We start from the raw sequence: 23846 nt of genomic DNA, 5'->3' as shown, positions 1-23846 counted from the left end.
ACCCTTGCTCATGATTTACATTACCCGTGTAGGAGGTGAAACAATGGGGGCAGAGAGAAGTCAGCCCTAGGTACTCGATATTGAGAGATTGCAGCTTCCTGTAGATTTCCGGGTCTGTCCAAATAACGAGAATACTATCCTAAGGGCGGCAGGGACCGTTATAGATTCTGGAAAGGGAGAAATAGCATGGACGAGCCAAGGGCAGCGAACACAAACAACCAACAGAGTGCACAATTTTGCCAGCATAGCCGCAGTGCTCCGATCATCAGAGACTGGAGCCAGGATGGGGGTCTATGGGCTACTTTGTCAGCAGTTCCCAGCGGTGTGGGCTAGACAAGTAAGATTGTGTTCGAATGGCTCAGTTAAAATACACGGGACTTGCATAAAGCTGATGCCCTGGCAGCGGTTTAGAGTATAGTGAAGGAACTAAAACACCAGGAAATACTATAAGAATCTGTCAACCACTAACTCGCCTATACGGCCAGCAAAGACAAATGGATTATATCGATTAACAAGAGACCACGCTGAGACTGCACCCCATTGTTACAATCCTGAATGGCCTGTCACCAGAACATAACATTTCTCAGTCCCAGATATCGCTAATGGACTTTGGGGGCTCCCTTTAGCACCCGAGTCTCCAGACGGAATTATCTTCACCCTGGGTGGGCAGCAGTATAACGTGGACACAATTTTTCATAAAATCATGGTGCAGACTTTGGAAAAGCTCTAGCTAGCGCCCTATCGGCCGACCATTTTACAATATGTAGATGATCTACTAATCGCTTCGGAAGATGAAGCACGTGATTTAGGGGCGATAGCCAATGTTTTAGAGATACTGCGAGTTATAGAGTCATAGAGAAGTACAGCACAGAAACAGGCCTTTTGGCCCATCTAGTCCATGCCAAAACCATTTAATCTACCTACTTCCATCGACCTGCACTGAGACCATAGCCCTTCATTCCCCTACTTCTATGTACCTATCCAAACTTCTCTTAAACGTTGATATCGAGCTCACATGCACCACTCATGCTGACAGCTCTTTTCACACTCTCTCAACCCTCTGAGTGAAGAAGTTTCCCCTCACGGCCCCCTTAAACCTTTCACCTTTCACCCTTAACTCATGACCTCTGGTTGTTGTGCCACCCAACCTCATGGAAAAAGGCTGCTTGCATTTACCCCATCTAAACCCCTCATACCTCTATCGAATAGAGTTGAGGGGTTTAAAATCAGTTCCACACAAGGCTCAGATAGGAAAGCAAACAGTACAGTACCTAGGATACAGAATTTCCCGGGGAGGAAGGACATGTCAGATGACACGTTCTGCCATCAGCTCCACGCCCCGCCTAGTAAACGTAAGGGGAGTGAGGAAGGCAATAACTGTCTTCCTGTCAAACACTGTCGTAATTTCATACCAGGGTTTTCAGCACTAGTGGCTCCAATACATTAATTTAAGGAGGGAAACTGCTCTATAGCAAGCAGGGGAAAAGGTACTGTTTGCTCCCAGATGGATAGAACCGCAAGCGTTGCTCCGGACGAATGGTACCTGTATTGGTGTACAGTCCCGGTGAGGCAGCCAGTGGAAACACTGGACTCAGGTTAAACCATGTGACTCACCTTGTTGCCCCCCCGACAGAGCGAGTGATCAAGTGTACCCGGTACAGTGTCATTACAGAGAACCTAAGTAATGACCTTCAGCTGACCACACCTGAAGAAAGCAGCCCCACACAAATGCAAAAGCAGAAGACACTGAGAGAACGTGACAACAAGCCGCAAACAGCACGTTTAAAGTATAACGGTAACGAAGGCTGGTTGCGGAAGGCAGATGATTAATTGTATCGCTCAGAAAAGGAAAAAATACCGGGGAAAATAGACGGGAAGGAATCCCAGTTTCAGCAGAGTCAGCAGATACCACAACTTCGATGGCATGGCAGACTGAGAAAGAAAAGAAATTACACACGGTGTCTGAAGGCAGTCACCCCAGCCTGAATGGGGAGTGAATAATACAGCTGAGCTGGCCCTTTCAGTGGTTGGGCCAGCGATCGACTGGATAGTCTGTCAGGGGATCCACCAGGGAGGGGTCCTTGCAGTCATTCATATAGAGATACCCCAACCCCTTCTGTACATCGATGAGAGGGTCCAAGATACTAGTTGTCAAGATTCTGACGATCTCCTGTTATGCCATGGAGTGTGAACTGTCGCCTGTGAGCCTGATACACTTACCTGGTCCCCTGACCAGAGAGTAACCACTGCTAAGTTTTGGCTATCAGAGAGTAGAAGGGTGAAGATGAACGTAATTAAACCGCAATCGGCCAACAGGGAAGGAGGCAACAGGCATATGAATGACAAAGCTGCATTTCAATGACAGTTGGTCAAATTTCTGGAACAATCTCTGCTTATAGCCTTGTGAGTAGCCGTTAGGGATGATAGTGTAAATGTAGACACATGGGATAGGACAGGTAAATGGCAGGGGGGGGGGGCGCGAAGTACTGGGCATTTTTTCTGCCCTCTTTAATTAGATCCTGCTTTGAGTTTGGTCTTTCCTAGAACAAAGTTATTTTTGTGTGGGAGGACCAAGAGAGGGACTATAGGGAGTATTTCGGAGATGCAATATGGCAAATATTAATTCAACAGCAACCAACTTTCAGACCTGAATATGGATTGTAGATTAAATTTCAAAAGCACCTCTAGTGGGAAATGCAGCTCGGAACAGGAAACATCCAATTGACTTGAGGTATCTCTATATGCATGAATGCAATCAACACACCATCACATTAATACGACTCAGAGACCACTGTAATTAACACCTATTTTGGGTGTGTTGGTGGGAAGATCCAGGCATTTGAAAATAGCATGCATCTCAAAAGAAGTATTATGAGAGAGCTGTAACTATAGAAATCGTCGTTACCCTTGTTCTTTAACATATAAAAATGTGTAATGTTACGTTGGAGAGTCTCTGTCTCTCACGCAACTCCAAAGACTTTCAACAGGAATTCTGCAGATGCTGGAAATTCAAGCAACACACATCAAAGTTGCTGGTGAACGCAGCAGGCCAAGCAGCACCTGTAGGAAGAGGTGCAGTCAACGTTTCAGGCCGAGACCCTTCGTCAGCAACTTTGATGTGTGTTGCTCCAAAGACTGTCAGCTTGTGTGTGTCCCAAATAAAGACTTTTATTTCTACCAACTGAGTCTATCTGGTGACTTTGTTCACAGTTACAACAGTCATAAATCTGGCAAGGTGAACCAGCAAAGCAGTGGTGACTGGAGTAGTGATGATGAGAGAGCAGAGAACTAGGGCAAGTGGTTTTATGTAGGGTGGGGAAGCCAAGAACTAAGTAAAGGTTAAAAAATATAGGTTTCTCACAAGTTTTGCTGGATATTGCTTTAGATTGTAAATCTGTCTTCCCCTTAACAAAAATCTTTTCATCACTGTTTCCGAGCAAAGAATTTCACGTTCATACCAGCTTTAGATATAGTGGAATAGTAAACCCTGCAGAAACATTCATGCAAGTTGTTGTAAAGTTAAATTTGTGCCAAGAGAATATTTTTTCTTGAAAAACATTATTTGGAATGGGGGAGCAATTCTCTTTGTTGAAGACATCATCATTATGTGTGGATAGCTTTGTATTCTAAACTTATTTTGAAAACTTTATCTGGCTTTGTGCAGCATTGGTTTTCTGTAAAAGTTAGGAATCAAGGAAAACACAGCATGGACATTCCAAATGTTTTTGTGGCATTTTCCAAACATAATTTCTGGATATATTTTTCCACCTTCAAGATTTTCATGGAGAAAAGATAATGTTGGTCTTTGAGATAGGACCTGAAATAGCAAGAAGGGTGAAGATAGACTAAAGGGGAAAGAAACAGAGCTGATAAACAGGAAGCATTTAAAAATGAGTTCAATGTCAGTATTTCCCTGAATAAAAGATGTTAGGTAATAGGGAACACCTTGATTAACAGATGATATAGATTAGGGAACTCAAGGAAGTCCTGTTGCCACTGTACAAAACATTGATTAAACTGCATTCAGACTGTTTATTGTTCTAATCAATTCACCACTGGAAGGATTTCAATAGAGATAATGCTGAAGAGATTCATTAGTATTTTGCCTGCAATGGAGAGGTGTAGTTAGGATTATTTGCACTAGAATGTAAAAAGACTGAGGGTGAATTTATAGGGTTTTATAAAATTATGGTGGGATAGATGGTAATCTCTTTCACAGTGTAGGGTGGTCTAAAACTAGGGGGCATAGGTTTAGGGTGAAAGGGGAGAAATTTAAAGTAGAGGAGTAAGATTTTCTCACTGAGGATGGTTGTTATCTGGAGCAAGCTGCTCGAGGAGATGGTGAAGACATATAGAATACAAAAGATTTGGACAGGTACGTAAATAGGATAGGTGTACAGTAGAGGTGTAGGGACCTAGTACAGGCCACAGAGTTTGCCGCAGTTGGACAACATGGGCAAACTGGTCAAAGGGGCTTTTTACTGTAATGTACAATTCTATGAGTCAAAACATTAAATTGAACAAAACAGAGTTTGCTTTATGTCATATTACAGATTGACATGTGCCAGGTAACAAATAACTTATTACGCAAATAAAAAGTAACACCTCAGTACATAACTCCACTGGTAAGATTATTAACTACATTGTGAAGGGCTGTAATCTCTGCCACAATGTCACTGCATCAAGATCTGAGATAGACTTGAAGACCTGTTTGGCATCACAAGCTTGCAACTCCCACAAATATCAGAAGGAAGATCAGAAGGAGTTACAGAAATTGAATTCTAGTTGGTTTCATTTCTTCTCTGGCACTGCCCTACAGTTTAGAGATAAAGCAAACAGAATATAAGTGTTATTCAACATTACTACCATCCTTGGAGACACAAGAGACTGCAGATGCTGGAATTTGGAGCAACAGACAAAAGCTGGAGTAACTCAGCAGATCATCTACAGAGGGAAATGGACAGACATTTTTTTTTGGTTCGAGGCCCTTCTTTTGGACTGAATCATTCAATCCTTACTACAATCCTTCATTATATCTTCATGTCAAGTTGATCAGAACATTGCTATGGAATAGGAGATCTGGTGGGGATGATAGGTATTGTTATGAACACTAATCTTTGTCAAGAGGCTGAAGGAAACATTCTGAAAGGGGTGAGGTTAGTAACTTTTAAAACATTGGTTTAAAACAAGGGTTTAAAATTTCCACCTTTGACTTACAATTTTTCACTGGACATGAAGTTCCAAGCTTCAATCACATAGATTGACTGAGGTATGTTTACCAGTCTTTCCATTCACAAGGAATTCACTATATTCAGACCATTAAATACTGCAGATATAGCAGAAGAGATTCAGTCACTGATTTATAAGGTTACTGGACAGTCAGCTGGCCATCTTGCGTGCCACTGCAGAGATTAATGCTGCCCCTCGACTGCTGCCTTCATTGGACTGAAGGAAAGTGATGTCACAGTCGGGTGCAAGTTCTCTAACCATCGCATGAAACCTGTGTTTGAAGCTGTGGAAAAAGTGAGACAAGAACATACCGTTAACACTTCAGAGCCGTCAAACGTTCCTCATATGATAACCCTTTCATTCCTGGAATCATCCTTGTGAACTCCTCTGGACCCTCTCCAATGACAGCACATCTTTTCTAAGATGAGGGGCCCAAAACGGTTCACAATACTCAAGGTGAGACCTCACCAGTGCCTTTTAAAGCCTCAGCACCACATCCCTGCTCTTGTATTCTAGACCTCTTGAAATGTATGCTAACACGGCATTTGCCTTCCTCACCACTGACTCAACCTGCAAGTTAACCTTCAGGGTGTTCTGCACAAGGACACCCAAGTCCCTCTGCATCTCAGCTTTCTGGATTTTCTCCCTGTTCAGAAAATAGTCCGCATATTTACTTCTACTACCAAAGTGCATGATCATGCATTTTCCAACATTGTATTTCATTTGCCACTTTCCTGCCCATTCTCCCAATCTGTCAAAGTTCTTCTGCATCCTACCTATTTCCTCAACACTACCTGCCCCTCCACCAATCTTCGTATCATCTGCAAACTTGGTAACAAAGCCATCTATTCCATCACCGACATCATTTATATACAGCATAAAAAGAAGTGGTTCCAACACCAACCCCTGCAGAACACCACTAGTCATCTTCACCCATCAGAAAAGGATCCTTTTATTCCCACTTGCTGCCTCCTACCAATCAGCCAATGCTCTAGCCATGTTAGTAATTTTCATGTAATACCATGGGCTCTTAACTTGGTAAGCAGCCTCATGTGTAGCACCTTGTCAAAGGCCTTCTGAAAATACAAATATACAACATCCACTGCATCCCCTTTATCTGTCCTACTTGTAATCTCCTCAAAGAATTCCAACAGGTTCGTTAGGCAGGATTTCCCTTGAAGGAAACTATGCTGACTTTGTACTATCTTGTCCTATGTCACGAAGTACTCCATCACCTCATCCTTAACAATTAATTCTAACATCTTCCCAACCACTGAGGTCAGGCTAACAGGTCTATACTTTCTTTTCTGCTGCCTTCCTCCTTTCTTAAATATATATACACATAACAGCTCAATATATACATGTTCTTTTTCTTTCCCGCTCACTTCAGATAGTGTTAGCTCTACCCATGTAACTACTCTGTACAGTAGCACAATTGTAGATACACAATAATTAGGAGCTAATGTGTTCACCATGAAAGTAAAATTCAGTTATTCATATTAATTCACCAATGAGTTCCAATCCATGATACTAGATTGTAGGAACACAGAAAGGAAATCAGGAGTACAAAACACAAGCTACAGATTATAGAGTGACAAGGAGCTACAACCCAGAAACAGGCCCTTCGGCCAATCTAATCCATGCCAAACTGTTATTCTGCCTCAACCCCTCGACCTGTATTCGGACCATAGTTCTCCATACCTCTCCCATCCATGTAGTATCCAAACTTCTCTCAAATGTTGAAACTAAACCCACATTCACTACTTCCACTGGCAGCTCGCTTTACACTTGCACCACATCAGAGTGAAAAAGTTGTTCTCCTTCATGTTCCCCTTAAATATTTCACCTTTCACCCTTAACCCATTACCTCTAGTTCTAGTGTCACTCTGCCTCAGTGGGAATGGCCTGCTTGCATTTATTCTATCCATACCTCATAATTTTGTATACTGTCAAATCTCCCCTCATTCTCCTGCGCTCCAGGAAATAAAATACTAACCTATTCAACCTTTTCCTATAACTCAGGTCCTCAAGTTCCGGCAACATCCTTGTAAATTTTCTCTGTACTCTTTCAATCTTATTGATATCCTTCCTGTAGGTAGGTGAACAGCATTGCACACAATACTCTAAATTTGGCCTCACCAACATCTTATGCAACTTCAACATAATATCTCAACTCCTGTACTCAATAGTTTGACTTATAGAGGACAATGAGCCAAAGCAACACACACACACACCATGCTGGAGGAACTCAGCAGGTCAGGCAGCACCTACGGAATTGAATAAACAGTCATCATTTTGGGCAGAGACCCTTCTTCAGGACTGAGAAGGAAGAGGAGAGACACCAGAATAAATCACAGAGGAGGAGCAGTGAGAGGGTTTTACTGAACTCCCTTCGAAGAGAAGATTTACATTTCTTTGGGGTAGATATCCCTTGAAGAGACTTCACAGTGGAGTAGTAAATCATAAACTAGAGAAAGTCTGTAGATGCTGGAATTCCAAATCAACACACACAAAATGCTGGCAGCAGACCAGACAACATCTATGTAAATGACTAAATAGTTGATGTTTCGGGCCAAGAAGCTTCTTCAAAATTGAGAAGTAAGGGGGAAGATGCCAGGACTGAGAAGGAAGGGGGAAGACAGGACCAACACAAAAGCTCTCTTTATGATGATATCTACCTGTGATGCCACTTTCAAGGAATTATGGATCTGTATTTTCAAATTCCTCTGTCTTACCACACTCCCCAATGTCCTGCCATTCACTGTGCTGGATTCCTCCCAAAGTGCAACACCTCATTTTCGTCTGCATTAAATTCCTTTTGCCATTTTCACCCCATTTTTCCAGCTGATCCAGGTTCCGCTGCAAACTTTGATAGCCTTCCTCTCTGTCCACTATGCCACCATTACCCACTATGCAACTCTTTCTTAACCAGGGCCTCAATATCCCTCAAAAATTAAGGTTCCCTAAAGCTATTAACCTTGTCTTTTGTTCTGACAGGAACATACAAATTCTGTACTCTCAAAAAACACACATCAAAGTTGCTGGTGAACGCAGCAGGCCAAGCAGCATCTATAGGAAGAGGCGCAGTCGACGTTTCAGGTCGAGACCCTTCGTCAGTACTCTCAAAATTTCACTTACCACCTGCCCTGTCTTATTCCCTAATAGGAAATCAGGTATCACACTCTCCAGTTGGGACCTCTATATACTGATTGAGGAAGCTTTCCTGAACACATTTGACAAATTCTATCTGATCCAGCTCTTTTACAGTATGGAAGTTAAAAAGTTAAAAACACCTATCACAACCTTGTGTTTCTTGCAACAGTCTTATCTCATGAAGGATCAGGAAACAGGAGTTCAATCCAAGAGCAAAAGATAAAGGGCTTGAGGGCAAGGATCTGATAGGGTTGAGGGCAATGTGAGGATAAACACCTCTTAAGCATAGAGAGTGGCAATGAGTTGAAACCTATACACTTGGTGGAAACAAACCTAGAGTCAATCGACCAATCGAGTCAATAGTCAAACGAATCGATAAGAGTCAATCAAAGTTTTCCACAGGCAATTGGACAGGCTCTTGAAGGAAAGACCACTGGAATGGAATTTAATGGACACCTCTCTAAGGACCCCATGGATTACATTGTCTTCTTTGGTTCTTTGGAGTTCAATCCGGAGAGGTGTGAGGTGGTACACTTTGGAAGGACAAACTCCAAGGCAGAGTACAAAGTAAATGGCAGGATACTTGGTAGTGTGGAGGAGCAGAGGGATCTGGCGGTACATGTCCACAGATCCCTGAAAGTTGCCTCACAGGTGGATAGGGTAGTTAAGAAAGCTTATGGGGTGTTAGCTTTCATAAGTCGAGGGATAGAGTTTAAGAGTCGCGATGTAATGATGCAGCTTTATAAAATCTGGTTAGGCCACACTTGGAGTACTGTGTCCAGTTCGGTCACCTCACTATAGGAAGGATGTGGAAGCATTGGAAAGGGTACAGAGGAGATTTACCAGGATGCTGCCTGGTTTAGAGAGTTTGCATTATGATCAGAGATTAAGGGAGCTAGGGCTTTACTCTTTGGAGGGAAGGAGGATGAGAGGAGACATGATAGGGGTGTACAAGATAATAAGAGGAATAGATAGAGTGGATAGCCAGCGCCTCTTCCCCAGGGCACCACTGCTCAATACAAGAGGACATGGCTTTAAGGTAAGGGGTGGGAAGTTCAGGGGGGATATTAGAGGAAGGTTTTTTACTCAGAGAGTGGTTGGTGCATGGAATGCACTGCCTGAGTCAGTGGTGGAGGCAGATACACTAGTGAAGTTTAAGAGACTACTAGACAGGTATACGGAGGAATTTAAGGTGGGGGCTTATATGGGAGGCAGGGTTTGAGGGTCGGCACACCATTGCGGGCCGAGGGGCCTGTACTGTGCTGTACTATTCTATGTTCTATGTAACAGGTGGTAGGTTGTTGTTTTACATGTGGTCAGCACAAGCTGATAAATAATCAAGACTATCATTGAAAATACAGTGAAATTGATGGTGATTGTGCAGAATACAAGATAATAGACTAGTTTACATCTCTCCTGGGTTATATTTTCATTGAATTCAGGAATGTAGTACAAACTTATGATTTCTCATGGCACAGGTTTATCAAACATCAAGTTCTTTCTCAATATAATTAGAGGGAAGCGATTGTTTTTCTTAATGAATAATGATAACTACATCCTGTAGTTACACAGAGATTAGCCATTCTTATATAGGATGGTGGCCTGTGGCCTGATAGAATGATGTGTGATGTTTGTATGTTTGTATAATGCCCTGGTTAAGATTTCTACTGCTATGCTGTGAGGTATTCTTTATTTTAGTTTTCTGCAAAAGTAGTGTATCCTGTTAGTAACAATGTTTTGGCTTCGGCTAAAGATAAGAAGCTATGTTGTACCACTTAGGAATGTTGTGTCAGCCAACCAGGATTGTCTTGGTATGTATTGTAACTTTCTGCCCAGTGAAAGATTCTGGAGAGCTGGGCGGGATCAGTCTTTTGAAGGACAGTCATCTGGTTTGGGGTCTTTGGGCGGGAGATGCTAAATGGGGCAGAAGGGAAGATGCCACATGATGCCGTTTGAAGGACAGTCCTCGTTGTAAGAAGTGCTTTGTGCAGATGAATGGCCCCAAAGAGGAAAAACTGATACTCCTGAGAGAGGCAGTTCATTCAAGCTGGTCTTCAAGAGAAGTTTGAACTGTGGTTGCTGTCCTTCACATAGAATGTGGGTTCAGTGTGTGAGTAAAGTGATACCCTCAACTACCCCAGAAATGAGCTCCAATGTTTATGTGCACATTAGACTGGTTTGACTGTAATGGGTCCTTTTTAATTTTCTTTTCCTTTTCTGTAACTGTTTGTTAAAGTCAAAAATTTGGTAAATACATTTCTTTTGTAAATTTTATGCCAGTGTACTATCTGTTAATTTTCTGGCAAAAGACAACTTTGTATGGAGCAGGTTTACACAGCATTCACTATAATTAATGTTCCTTAATGGGAACATCCCAACTTTCCTGGTTGGTTGAACCCCAGATCACACCAACCCTAGATGTATATTGTTTATGAAAGGTGGCCTTCTCACTACCAAGTCATGTGGTTGTTAGCAGAGTTGGCTAACAAGCCAAGTTTGTATACGAGCCCTGGTGAGAGCGTTGCATTTAGGTCCTATGCTCATCTGTCCCTCTAAAGATACTCTCTGTGGAAAGTGCCTACTTAGGTAATGGAAGTAAACATATATTAATACCTATTGGTAAGCGTTGTCATGAGTTCTAATTTACTGGTGTCAGGTCAATTTCTCCTTCCAACATAATTGCCTTCTAACTGAGGTGTGGATTGTTTTCTTTAACATACTTTTGACACTCAAAGCTTACACATGAAACCAATGTTGAACTGAATAATCAACATTGAAGAGTAATGTTTGTTTAGCTCCCAGTATTAAAGCAGAATCAGAAAAATAAGCAGAGAGATTAGCTTGTTCAATTCAATGCCCTTTTGTGCTCTTGATTACAGTTGCAGACAAATTAGAGGCTACATGCTTGTACTGCCTCTGAAGACTGTGCTTCCGGTGATTCAGTGAAAACTTTCATTCTGTAAATCTTTAATATCTTGTTGAATGGCTGAGTTTCATTTGCTTAATATTACTATTGTCTGACCCAGAACATATTGGTCTGGCAAGCCAGTACATGGTACATACTGTGAAATCTTCGGGGGGAATACACATTGTAGATCTACATTGATTTCCACTTAACTAAGCCTTCCCCAGTTAACAAGAGGATGCTAAATCACCAAATCAGGCCTGAACAGAGTGTGTTAGCTGGAGTGCTGACCTCCAGAACAACATCTGGTGTCAAATCAAAGTTCCATGCTGATACTCATAATAAACTCTGTATATGTCCACGCACTGTGTCATAACATCCTCACCATCATCTAACCTGGAATGATGAGGTACAAAAATGCAGAAATATATTAGATGCTGTTTTGGAATGAAAGTAACCTCTAACGTCTCAATAATACACTAGAGATCGGAATTTTGTGTTCTTTTTCTTTGAAAACTATTATTGTTACACTTGTGCAAGATTTTGTTGGACTTTGTCTTTGTATTCTGCATGGAGGTCAGTGACCAGTGGTGTTCCTCAGGGATCTGTTCTCGGACCCCTCCTCTCTGTGATTTTTATAAATGACCTGGATGAAGAAGTGGAGGGATGGGTTAGTAAGTTTGTTGATGACACAAAGGTTGGGGGTGTTGTGGATAGTCTGGAGGGTTGTCAGAGGTTACAGACAGACATCGATAGGGTGCAGAACTGGGCTGAGAAGTGGCAGATGGACTTCAGCCCAGATAAGTGTGAAGTGTGAAGTTCATTTTGGTAGGTCAAATTTGAAGACAGAATATAATATTAACGGTAAGACTCTTGGCAGAGTGGAGGATCTGAGAGATCTTGGAGTCCGTGTCCACTCAAAGCTGCTGCACAGGTTTGCAGTGTTATTAAGAAGGCGTATGGTGTGTTGGCATTCATCAACCTTGGGATTGAGTTCAAGAGCCGTGAGGTAATGTTACACCTATATAAGACCTTGGTCAGACTCCACTTGGAGTACTGTGTTCAGTTCTGGTCACCTCACTACAGGAAGGATGTGGATAATATAGAGAGAGTGCAGAGGAGATTTACAAGGATGTTGCCTGGATTGGAAGGCGTACCTTATGAGAATAGGTTCAGTCAGCTTGGCCTTCACTTCTTGGAGCGAAGGAGGATCAGAGGTGACTTGATAGAGGTGTATAAGATGATGAAAGGCATTGATCGTGTGGATAGTCAGAGACTTTCTCCCCAGGGCTGAAATGGTTAATATGAGGGGACAGAGTTTTAAGGTGCTTGGAAATAGGTATTGAGGGGATGTCAGGGGTAAGTTGATTGTTTGTTTGTTTGTTTTTACACAGAGTGTGGTGGGTGCACAGCGGCAGCGGTGAAAGTGGATCTTTTAAGAGCCTCTTAGATAGGTACACGGAGCTTAGGAAAATAGAGGGCTGTGCACTAGGGAAATTCTAGGCTATTTCTAGAGTAGGTTACATGGTCAGCACAACATTGTGGGCCGAAGGGCCTGTAATGTGATGTAGATTTCTATGTTCTATGTTCCATGCTTCTCCGTACCTGATCTAGAACTGGAGATGCAGAACATGATCCTAACATAGCCATCCTACCTTTATGCGCTTATACTTAAAACTCCAAGATCACCATCCTCTTAAAATCACTTACTGAGGATGTAACTTGTAAACTGATCCATCAATTCCAACTGTGATCTTCATCGTTCCTTTGTTCTTGTTCTCCCACATCCGATTTATGACACCTGCCAGTCCAGCTGCACAAATGTGTGCTGCCCGTGTTGACACACTCGTGCATGCCAAATGGACAATATCACAGTCTACCTTGGAGGGCATCAAACCTAGTGTAGTCAGTACATTATAGATTTGCTTCTGGTCACCTGTATCACTTGAATAAAAGAAGAAAAAGTAAGACAATATTAAACTGTCTCAAACTGCTTGACAGAAAACAGCTAACATATGATGTGAAGTGGAAAAGCAAATAGCAGACTAACTATACAATAGGTTAGTCAGAAAGTTGATGCATCTTTGACTGACATTCAGATTTACACAGCTAAATATTTAATGTGAAGACAACAAAGTTGTGAATCTTTTCAATTGCTGATAGCGATAACATTTGAAGTTGAAGCTCTTGCTTTATTGTTAAGCTGGTTACATGCAATTGCAGTGTAAAAAATAAATGTACTACAGTACAAAAGGAGAAATAATGAACGTGGGTCCTCTCCAAGTTATGATTTATGAGCACAGGCTTCCATAAATACAATTAAATTCAAACGAGAGTCAGTCTTGTAAAGAAAACCTGACAACATGTAATTTTCTCACAGTAATCAGACACCATTCTAACTAAAGAATACAGTTTTACCACAGAAGGCTACTTAAGAAATGTTATGGAAACTGATAAGCAATGACTTCTATTGACATAAACAACAAAACTCTATTAAGCAATATAAACATCAACTGATAATTCAAACCCATCAAAACCATTGAGTGTGGGGCATCCTGATTCCGTATGATAATAAATAGGCAAGAAAAGGCAATAAATGTTCATGTTGATTGGCCCTCGTCAATACATTCATCTCACATTGTGGAGATGAGATCACACAAAGAAAGATAAAGGAACTCAGGAAGACAGACAGCATTTATAGAAGGAAATGAGCAGTCAATGTGTTAGATCGAGGTGCTTCATCTGGACTAAAAGATAGAGGGGAAATGGTAATCATAAATAGGTGGTAGGAAAGGATGGAGCAAGAGCAGACAGGGCTAGGTAGATTCAGGTGAGAAAGGCTGATAGGCAGATGGGGAGGGTAGAGAGGGCATAGCAGCAAAAGGTGATAAAAGGCAGTAATGAAGGACTGAAGATGATGAAGTTGTGCATAGAATTGAGCAAGGGAAGGAGGTGAGAAGGACAGAGGGGAAGGGAACCAGTGGTCAGATGAGCAGATGGAGAGGATGGAAGAAGGGAAAGAAACAGGAGCTAGGTGGATCAGGAGGAGAAAGAATTGGGCCAGCAAAGGAGGAGTTTTGGCAGTGTTCACGCTGCCAAATTGTAGACTATCCAGGAGGAACATTAGCTGCTGTTCCTGAAGGAGGTATAGTTACCATATCAAATAATTTTATGTATGATCTGACATACTTACAGATGTCCCTAAAAAAGAACCCATTTGTTATTTTAATTTTGACATCTGATATGTGACAGAGGTGCTGATGTACTTTGGTTAATTTTATGTTATTGTAAACCTATCTAACTCTTGCCCTTAACAAGTTTGTTTTTGCCAGATTTTTAATATAGAATCACACAATTCCTAACACCTTAATTTAACCTATCACATACAAAAAATAAAAACAACAGGAATTCTGCAGATGCTGGAAATTCAAGCAACACACATCAAAGTTGCTGGTGAGCGCAGCAGGCCAGGCAGCATCTGTAGGAAGAGGTGCAGTCGACGTTTCAGGCCGAGACCCTTCGTCAGGACATACAAAAAATATCCCTTTTCTCTTTGCTACTCAGGCTTTTCAGTTCTATTTCAAATACATCTCGATCCTTTTTGAGCACTCTTAATCATCACTGCTTCTGAGTTTGTGACATTCTGCCTAACAATAGTTCTTCAAATATATTTCAATTTGATGGTCTCCAGCTTTATGCCTCCTACAATAAAACTACTACTACTGAAAATTGTGGAAGAGAAATCTGTCTTGGGTACCTGTGCTAGACTTGTTATCAAGTGTACTTACCCTTCAAACATCGGCTTCACTGACTTCAATATTTGCATACAGTTTAGCACGGGCAACCAAAGAGTTATTTCTCCCCATGTCTCCCTCTGAAATACGTACAAGACAACAGACTGCAAATTCCTACGTAAAGATAAGAAATCTGCAGCATTTGTCTTGGTTTCTGTGCTGTTTCTTTACCCTCAGTGTCCTGCATTGAATAACATATTCATGTTAAATATTTTTTAATGTGCACATTCATGAAAGAAATGTAAACAGCTGATTGAAAAAAATTGAAAGTTTGAAAAAGTTTAGTGGTATCCAGAGCATATTATCCAAAGCAAATAAATTGGCATATACCTCTGAAGTCATGTATTAAGGTATATTTGAGCAGAAGCAGGTCATTCACTAACAACATAAATATCAGCAGCTACAAGACCCCAGTGTGAAATCTATGAGGAGGCATACCAGTAGCATAAAAATGTGGATCCAAGGCTTTTATTAATAGAATTTATTTATTTTTTTGTGATTGCTAGTGCTGTTGGCATGACGGGTATCAAAGCATTAGAAAGCTGTAGACATTTTAGAATTCATTACATTGATTCTTTTATTTTACCATCATGTTGAACTCATGGATGACAGAACATCAATATCACTGACATCAGCCACTACCAATATAATGCTGTCTTCCACTTACTGGGTGGAAGAAATAGAAGAATTCTAAAAAAAAATGCAAAGGAAACAATCACCTGAAAAAAGCTGAAATAGAAAATATTGGAAATACACAGCATCTACAAAGGGAAAGACTGATTAACATTTTGTACATTGAATACTAGTCTGTCCTTCCACCTTATAAATGGTGAAATGCATGCCGTGCATTTCTTGTATTCACAGGTTTAGATGCTGAAGAGAAAATTCCTTAATGTATACCAATTACAAACTGTGGGACATTATAGGTAAAATTTTTTAAAATCCACACAGTGAAATAACATCTGCAGTCCTTTTGTGTCAGAACCATTCAGAATACAAATATAAAAAGGCTGTCAATTTATACAAGGGAAAGGCAGGATACATATCAATTATCTCTGTATTTCCAGAATTTTAAACCATGAGGGGAGTAGAAACGCACATCTCTTACACCCTGTTCACAAACAGTTAAGGTGTTCTGTACCTTTCTATTTGTGAGAGGAATCTTGTTTCAAAGCTCCCTCGTGTTTTTAGCTGCTCAGATGCCTCTCCATTGAAGAGCAGGTTTTGATTTACCAGTTTCAGTAACACAAGTCGTGCAATCTCGCCCATATACTTCCCACCAACAATCTTCTCATATCTAATTAAGAAAAAGGACACATTTAATCTTGTGCAGTAAAAGCTATGTGCTTTCCAAGCTCCAACAGCATTTTGAAGTATTTATTCTGTAAAAGGGATAATCAATAATAAAATAAAGCTTCAATTAAGATATCCTAATAATTACTTAGTTTCTTAAATTCACATTAAAATGTTTATTTGTAACTGTGCTTTCCCAAAGCACACTGCCAAAATTCTGTTCTCCAATGTTGCTGTTGAGATCTTTCATTGCAATATATTGTTGCCATGCTAATCTCACCTTCCGACACCACCACACTCTCCTCCCAACCTAGGTGATAAATCTCACCTTCCTCCTGAGATCCCAATCATCATAGAAAACAGTCCTAAAGCAATTTAATTCAGTCCATGTGATACATCTGAGAGGCTAAATACAGCAAGTCCTTGCTGTGGTATCAAAGACCCACACTCCAGATCTAGCCAGGCCATTCTGGTACAAATTACATCACCCAAGTCTAAATATGGCTTGGCAATATGGAAAAAATGCACAGGGCTAGTTCACAAAAAGCAGGACAAATTTAATCAGGCTACTAATCTTCCAATCAATCTTCTCTAGACATCAACAAAATAATGAAAAATATCACTGACGCTGCTATCAAACCACACTTAGCAATGTCCAGTTTGGGTATCATGAGGGTCATCCTGCTCCAGTGTCAAAGAGGGGTGGCCTTTGACACTGAGAAGCATTTGACCAGTACAGCACCAAGAGACTCTGCTAATATAGAACCATTGGCTGGAGTCATATCTTACTCAAAGAAAGGTAGTTGTGATGATTGTAAGTTAATTATCCAAGTCCCATGACACCTTATCAGGAGGTTCTGAGCCCCAACCACCTTCACTATTCACTTGTGTGCAGTGAGAATAGTTTGTTGAAGAGCTACCAACAAACAATTATCTCTTTATTTCCAATGTTTTAAGCCATGAGGAGAGTGGAAATGTACACCTCATATTCTGTTCATAAACAGTTAATGCATTCTGTACCTTTCTATTTGTGAGAGGAATCTTGTTTCAAAGCTCCCCCGTGTTTTAGCTGCTCAGATGCCTCTCCACTGAAGAGCAGGTTTTGATTTCCCAAACAACTTAGCTGGCAAGCAACATTCATGCTACAGAAGTGCCATTCAGTGACAAACTCCAACATAGAGAGTCTAACCACCGACCCTTGATATTAAATAGCATTACATTCACTGAGGACCACCAACGTCCTGGGATTATGTTTGACCAGAAGTTCAAATGAAGCCGTACGAAGTGCTGTAGCTCCAACAGCAGGATTGAGGGACTGCCCCCTGACATCACAAAGCCTCTCCACCCTCCAGGAGTATGATGGAGAAGTATTCAATTGCCTGGATGAGTTCAGCTCTAGTTAATGAAGCTGAATGAAGCAGCTGGCTTGATTGTATCCCACCTACCTAAATATTCAGTCTCATCTACAGAGGCTGCAGTCTGTTCTATTTACAAATTAATCTCCTAGTCTATACCAATATCACCTCCAAATCCTTGACTTCTAGCACTAAAAAGAACAAAGGCTGGTTTGGTACAGAATTATGAACATAAAAATGTACTAGATAAATCTAATGGGAGTTCTTTGTGATTGATATGGTGAAACCAAAGGATAATATAATAGATTTTCAAAAGGCATCTGGTAAGGTAACAACACAAAATAAGCATTCACTCGATTGTTGTAATCCTCTAGCACGAATTGTGGATAGGTCAATCAAAAGAAAGCAGCAGAACAAAATGGGCCATTTTCGGGTTGCCAGGCCAACTGTTTTACAATCCATATTAATAACTTATATGAAGAGACCAGGTGTAATTAACTCAGACTTGCTGACAATACAAAGCCGGTGGGGAAAAAAAAGAGGTTGCAAAACAAAAGAGAGTATGCAACAACGTAGCGGATGAAGACTTACATGGAGAAATCATGCATTTTCATGGGAAGATTAAAAAACTGAAAAACTGTGAAATCGTGAAAATTTATCAAATATTGGTTTTCAAATGTATGTTAATATCCAAATACATGAGCCACATAAATATTCAGAAAACAGGAAATAAATAATATATTAACCCTTAATGTAAAGGGGCTGAGTGAAAAAGGAAGTACTTTGCAATTATACAAGAGTTTGGTGTGACTGCAACCTGCAGCAGGTTTACTCTCTTTTCTCCAAATAATCCTCTTGCCTTGGAAGCAGTGCCACTGGTTTGACAGGATTGATTGGGTTGAGGGGATTCTGAAAAGCAAGAGCCACAATTTTCAATAATATAAAGAAAAAACTAACAATAAAATAGATGTTGGGGAAGCTTGAGAGATAGATGCTGGGAAGCTGTTTCCCCATGGCAGAAGGGTCTGGAAACAGCATGATCTCAGGATAAGGGGATAAACATTTTGAAATTAGATGCAATTTCTTCACTCTTAAGATTTTGAATCTTTAGAATTGGCTGTTCTATAGGGTTATGGATACATAATTATTGAGAATATATAAGGCTGACATTAATAGACCTTTAGAAGGGGTTTTTGGAATTTGATAAAGCCAGGAGATTCTACAGATGCTGGAAATTCAGAGCAACACAGACAAAATGCTGGAGAAACTCAGCAGGTTAGGCACCAACTATGGAAATGAAAAAAACAGTTGTGGTTTCGGGCCAAGACCTTTCATCACGCCAGGTGAAGGGTCTTGGCCCAAAAGAACAACTGTTTATTCATTTCTATAGATGCTGCCTGACCTGTTGAGTTCCTACAGCATTTTGTAATTTTTGGAATATGAACTGAGATCAAGAACCAGTCATGACCTTGGTGAATGATCCCGCAAGCAAAGGAATCAAATGGCCTGTCTACAAAACTCAGTATACAATCTGGCCACACTCTTTACATTAGGAAATACAATTTCATTTTGTGCCATTTAATACAACGTAGGGATCCTGCTGCACTATGGCATAAATTGTGACACATTATATCTGACCTTTGTGAGCATTATTGTATTTGTTTAAAATGCTTTGTATCAATAGATATTGATCTTTTAACTGCTGTATTACCTTGCTGGAGAAGTTAAAATTTTAGAATTAGACACTGACCAACTTTAAACTGCTGAGGCTGTGACATGGTCCTCCCAGTTGCTAGGAATTCAAAGCTGTTGAACAGCTAATGAACTTTGACTCCATAACTGCAGCATTACAAGACGAAATTGTAAACAGTTTAATTCAGATCCTGTCCATCATATGAGGCAATATCAGCCATTAGCTGAATGGGTAATAGCAGTTGCTGTAGGTCAGTTTGGACTGATGGGCACAAGCTGCGTAATGGCACATCATTACTCCCATACAGTTAAGATTTATTGTTGAATTATGGAACAGTGCACACTTTAAACACCAAAACAACAACCTGCAGCAGTAATACAAAGAAGGGAGAAGATTATTGTTTTAGAAACGTCTGCTTTGTGTTGCAAATGTAAAGGTACCTTAGCTAAACCGTTTAAAATATTACAAAAAGATGATAACAGGATCGCCATCTGCATCTAAAAGTGTTAATTTAAAGTTGTTAGAACAAGGATTAAAAATTCCTTTTTAAATTACTGATGAAAAATATTTGTAATGACGTTAGCACTTCATATCCAAGTTCCTCTCTACTGAATATACCTTCCTGAGTGGAAGCATAGTTTGCTACTCTTTTATCACAGGTGGAACAAAATATTGGTCTTGCCTATTTCATATAGTAATTTGAGCACCACCATTGCAAACACCACAGCAATTCAAGAAGAATCCTTATGGCCATGTCAGAGCAGCTAGGGATCAGGAATAACTGTGCTCAGTCAAAGCGAAACAGATGAATTCCAATCCCAGTAATTACATTTCCTTATATGTGTGACATGCTCCATATCACCCAAAACCTTAGGATTTTGCAATGATGCAACTATACATATAAAAATTAACTGGATATTATGCATTTATACTTACAGCTGATACCCCGGATTGATAGACACTTCGTCAACAATGCAGTCGTATTCCAGGCGAAACTCCTCAAGCTCACCCGTGTCCCCAAACCCTCCCAGCTCTGTGTTCACACACATTCTTCCCTCTTCTCCGTCCACTAACTCGACATTTTTCATTTCCTCCATGTAACACGCATTACAGCCAGTGCCTGGAAACACAGAAACAGCTACATTACCAAATCAAGATGGACTTGGCCAGCCCTGTAATTCACTTATTTATTGAGATACAGCATGGAGTCGGCCCTTCCAGCCCTTTGAACTGCGCCGCCCAGTAATCCCCTGATTTTAACCCTAGCCTAATCACAGGACAATTTACAATGACTTATTTAACAGACCAGCTGGTACGTCTTTGGACTGTGGGAGGAAACCGGAGCACCCGGTGGAAACCCTCACAGTCATAGGGAGAACATACACACTCTTTACAGACAGCGATGGAATTGAACACGGCTTGCTGGTATGGTAAAGCATTGGGCGAACCACTACACTACTGTGCTTCTAAACTAAAAGCTATTTATTCTACTTGAGGATACTTTTTGGAGAAAAGCAAAAATTATAGACAACACACACTTTAGGTGCAGTTTAAGGAACTCTTTAATTTGATCTCAGCCAACACTTGAAGTTGAAGATGATTTCCTCCTATTACAATTGTACCCTATGTATCCTAAGTAGGATCTAAATGGAAGAAACGGAGGTAGAGAGGGAGGATGGATCAGTTAGTAAGATTATTTCATACTTTTTCCACTATTTGGACATAGCTTTCATGTGGTCCTGACAGAGAAGCACATGTAAACACCTTCCTGATATTCCAACACCAGATTGAGAAATTTTGTGCCAGGTATCTATTTCACAAAGACTTGAGATTTATCCCTCTATCCTCTGAACAGACTGATTCTTCTCTCTCTGGAGGCCCTCTGTTGCTCATGCACATTGTGTCCCAGACGTCAACATGAGATGCAAGCTATGGTAACACGATATGGAGAGCAAACTGTTACCCATTCAGCAGACCCCCTCCCTTTCCACGCAGATGATGAACCCAAAGGTATGGCAGAGACCGATACAATTTGGCACCATCGGTGTCACAGGAGTTGCCAGTCAGCATTGAATTCAACATAGGACTGCCTGAGGGACTCCTTAGCTCTGAAAATTTCCTTGGGGTTTACTCCAAAGCCTTCCCCATGATTGGGTATAGTCACAAGGAAGTGGAGGTTTGAGATCAGAGTTTTTCTTCTCGTATTTGAGCTGCCAATCATGGCTGATGAGCCCCATGCACCTGAAGGCACCAGTAACCCACCTTTGCCCCTTCTCCTGTGCCCATGTGTGGTAGTTAAGCCACACATGGAGGCCAAGAGCTGGACTTGGTTGTCAGAGTCTATTTGAGGCACACACCATTGGGAGTGTTTAAAAGGTAGGGAGCTTATTCCGTTTCCACCCCCCCCCCCAGCTCTAACAACTTTGAAGATTCCTATGGCCTATTCAAGTAGATTACACACAATATCTGAAATCTGAATTCACAAGATATTGACTGAGAGGCGTGTACTATCAATTAAGCCGAGCTGACATTTTGTGATATTCAGTATTGTAACTGGATATGAGGCTCACTCGGCTGGTTTCATCATTAAATCATATTTGTATAAAGTGCGTACTGAACAGCTTTTATAGCAATTATGCAATAATTGGAGGGTGTTGGTACCAAAAATGTCTTGCTGGCTGTGGAATATTTCAGCATTGTAGTACTTATCAAATGGTAATCTCTCGATGGGTTTAACTGATAGCTGCAACTATATAAGTTTTACTCTTGCAGTTTATGACAATTATCTGAATCTTTTCAAGAGCTTGCTTTATGATACTCACTCACTGATGGTGGTTACTTCCATAAATTCCGGAACCTTTCCCATCCGCTCTTCCATTTGGTGTTACATTGCAGCACCATGGCAACATTAATTTTTTGTGTTATGGGGTTCATTGTTATCTGACAGTCTTTTCTTTACTTCTGCTCAGTTCACACTTGAGTAATCACACGATACTGGAAACTCATGACCTCAGACATGAATGCACAGTACAGATATAGCTGTTACATCACACTTCCAGCAACCCAGCTTTGATACCGACCTCCGGTGCTGTGTGTGTGTGTGTGTGTGTGTGTGTGTGTGTGTGTGTGTGTGGAGTTGACATGTCCTCATAATGACTGTGCGGGTTTCCACCACTTGGTCTTGTTTCCTCCCACATCCCACTCATGTACTGCTTGTTGGGTTAAAGAGCTGCTGTGAATAACCCCACTGTGGATGGGCAGGAGTATCGGGGTGTGATAGGTATGTGGTAGAGAACTGGCTACGAGAAAGTAAACGCAGGAATCGGATTGTAAGAGTCATTCTAAAAGCCAGTAGAATCTGGATGGGGCCTCTACGTTGTGAAAAAGACAAAAGGAATCTGCAAGCGACACACACAAAGTGTCGGAGAAACTCAGAAGGCCAGGCAGCATCTATGGAAAGGAGTACGGTCGACGTTTCAGGCTGAGACCCTTCAACAGGACTGGGAAAGGATGATGGGGAGTCAGAGTAAGAAGGTGGGGGGAGGGGAAGAAGAAACACTAGGTGAAAGGTGAAACTGGGATGGAGGAAGGGTGAAGTAAAGAACTGGGAAGTTGATTGGTGAAAGAGACATGGGGCTGGAGAAGGGGGAGTCTGATAGGAGAGGACAGAAGGCCATGGAAGAAAGAAAAGAGGGAGGAGCACCAGAGGGAGGTGATGGGCAGGTAAGGAGATAAGGTGACAGAGGGAAATGGGAATGGGGAACGTTGGGGGGGGGAGGGCTTTACGAGAAGTTCAAGAAATCGATGTTCATGCCATCAGGTTGGAGGCTACCCAGACAGAATATTAGGTGTTGCTCCTCCAACCTGAGTGTGGCCTCATCGCAACAGTAGATTTGTATTCTATCTGGGTAGCCTCCAATCTGATGGCATGAATATTGATTTCTTGAACTTCCAGTTAAGAACCCAATCCCCTTCACCATTCCCCTCTCCCACGTTCACTCCTTACCTGCCCATCACCTCCCTCTGGTGCTCCTCCCCCTTTTCTTTCTTCCACGGTCTTCTGTCTTCTCCTATCAGATTCCTTTTCTCCAGCCCTGTATCTCTTTCACAAATCAACTTCCCAGCTCTTCACTTCACCCCTCCCCCCTTCCAGTTTCACCAGCCCTGATATAGGGTCTCGGCCTGACTGTACTCCTTTCAATACATGCTGCCCGGCTTGCTGAGTTCCTCTAGCACCTTGTGTGTGTTGCTTGGATTTCCAGCATCTGCAGATTTTCTCTTGTTTGTGAAAGGAATCTGTCATCAACTTTTCTATTCCTTGCTTTTGCCTTGGGGTGTATAATGGTCTTTTCCCAACTCTGTACAAGATTTCACTCCTAGTACATTTCCAATTCTAGTATGCTTCAATCGAAGCTGTTAGTTTC

The 23846-nt window shown here is 41.3% G+C and overlaps 1 protein-coding gene across 1 annotated transcript in view; it reads right to left on the bottom strand.

The window, feature by feature from the left end:
- Nucleotides 1–5379: 5379 nt before the first annotated feature.
- gck (glucokinase (hexokinase 4)) overlaps nucleotides 5380–23846 on the bottom strand; it is a 44271-nt gene continuing 25804 nt past the window's right edge. Inside the window, exons 7-10 of the mRNA XM_063057315.1 lie at nucleotides 20359–20542; nucleotides 16223–16378; nucleotides 12998–13231; nucleotides 5380–5512 (exon numbers count right to left, since the gene is read on the bottom strand). Of these exons, the coding sequence (XP_062913385.1) occupies nucleotides 5380–5512; nucleotides 12998–13231; nucleotides 16223–16378; nucleotides 20359–20542 (707 nt within the window). The remainder of the gene's footprint in view (nucleotides 5513–12997; nucleotides 13232–16222; nucleotides 16379–20358; nucleotides 20543–23846) is intronic.

This window comes from Mobula hypostoma, chromosome 8, assembly GCF_963921235.1.
Source record: "Mobula hypostoma chromosome 8, sMobHyp1.1, whole genome shotgun sequence".
Lineage (NCBI taxonomy): Eukaryota > Metazoa > Chordata > Chondrichthyes > Myliobatiformes > Myliobatidae > Mobula > Mobula hypostoma.
This window is presented reverse-complemented; position numbering and strand designations above follow the sequence as displayed.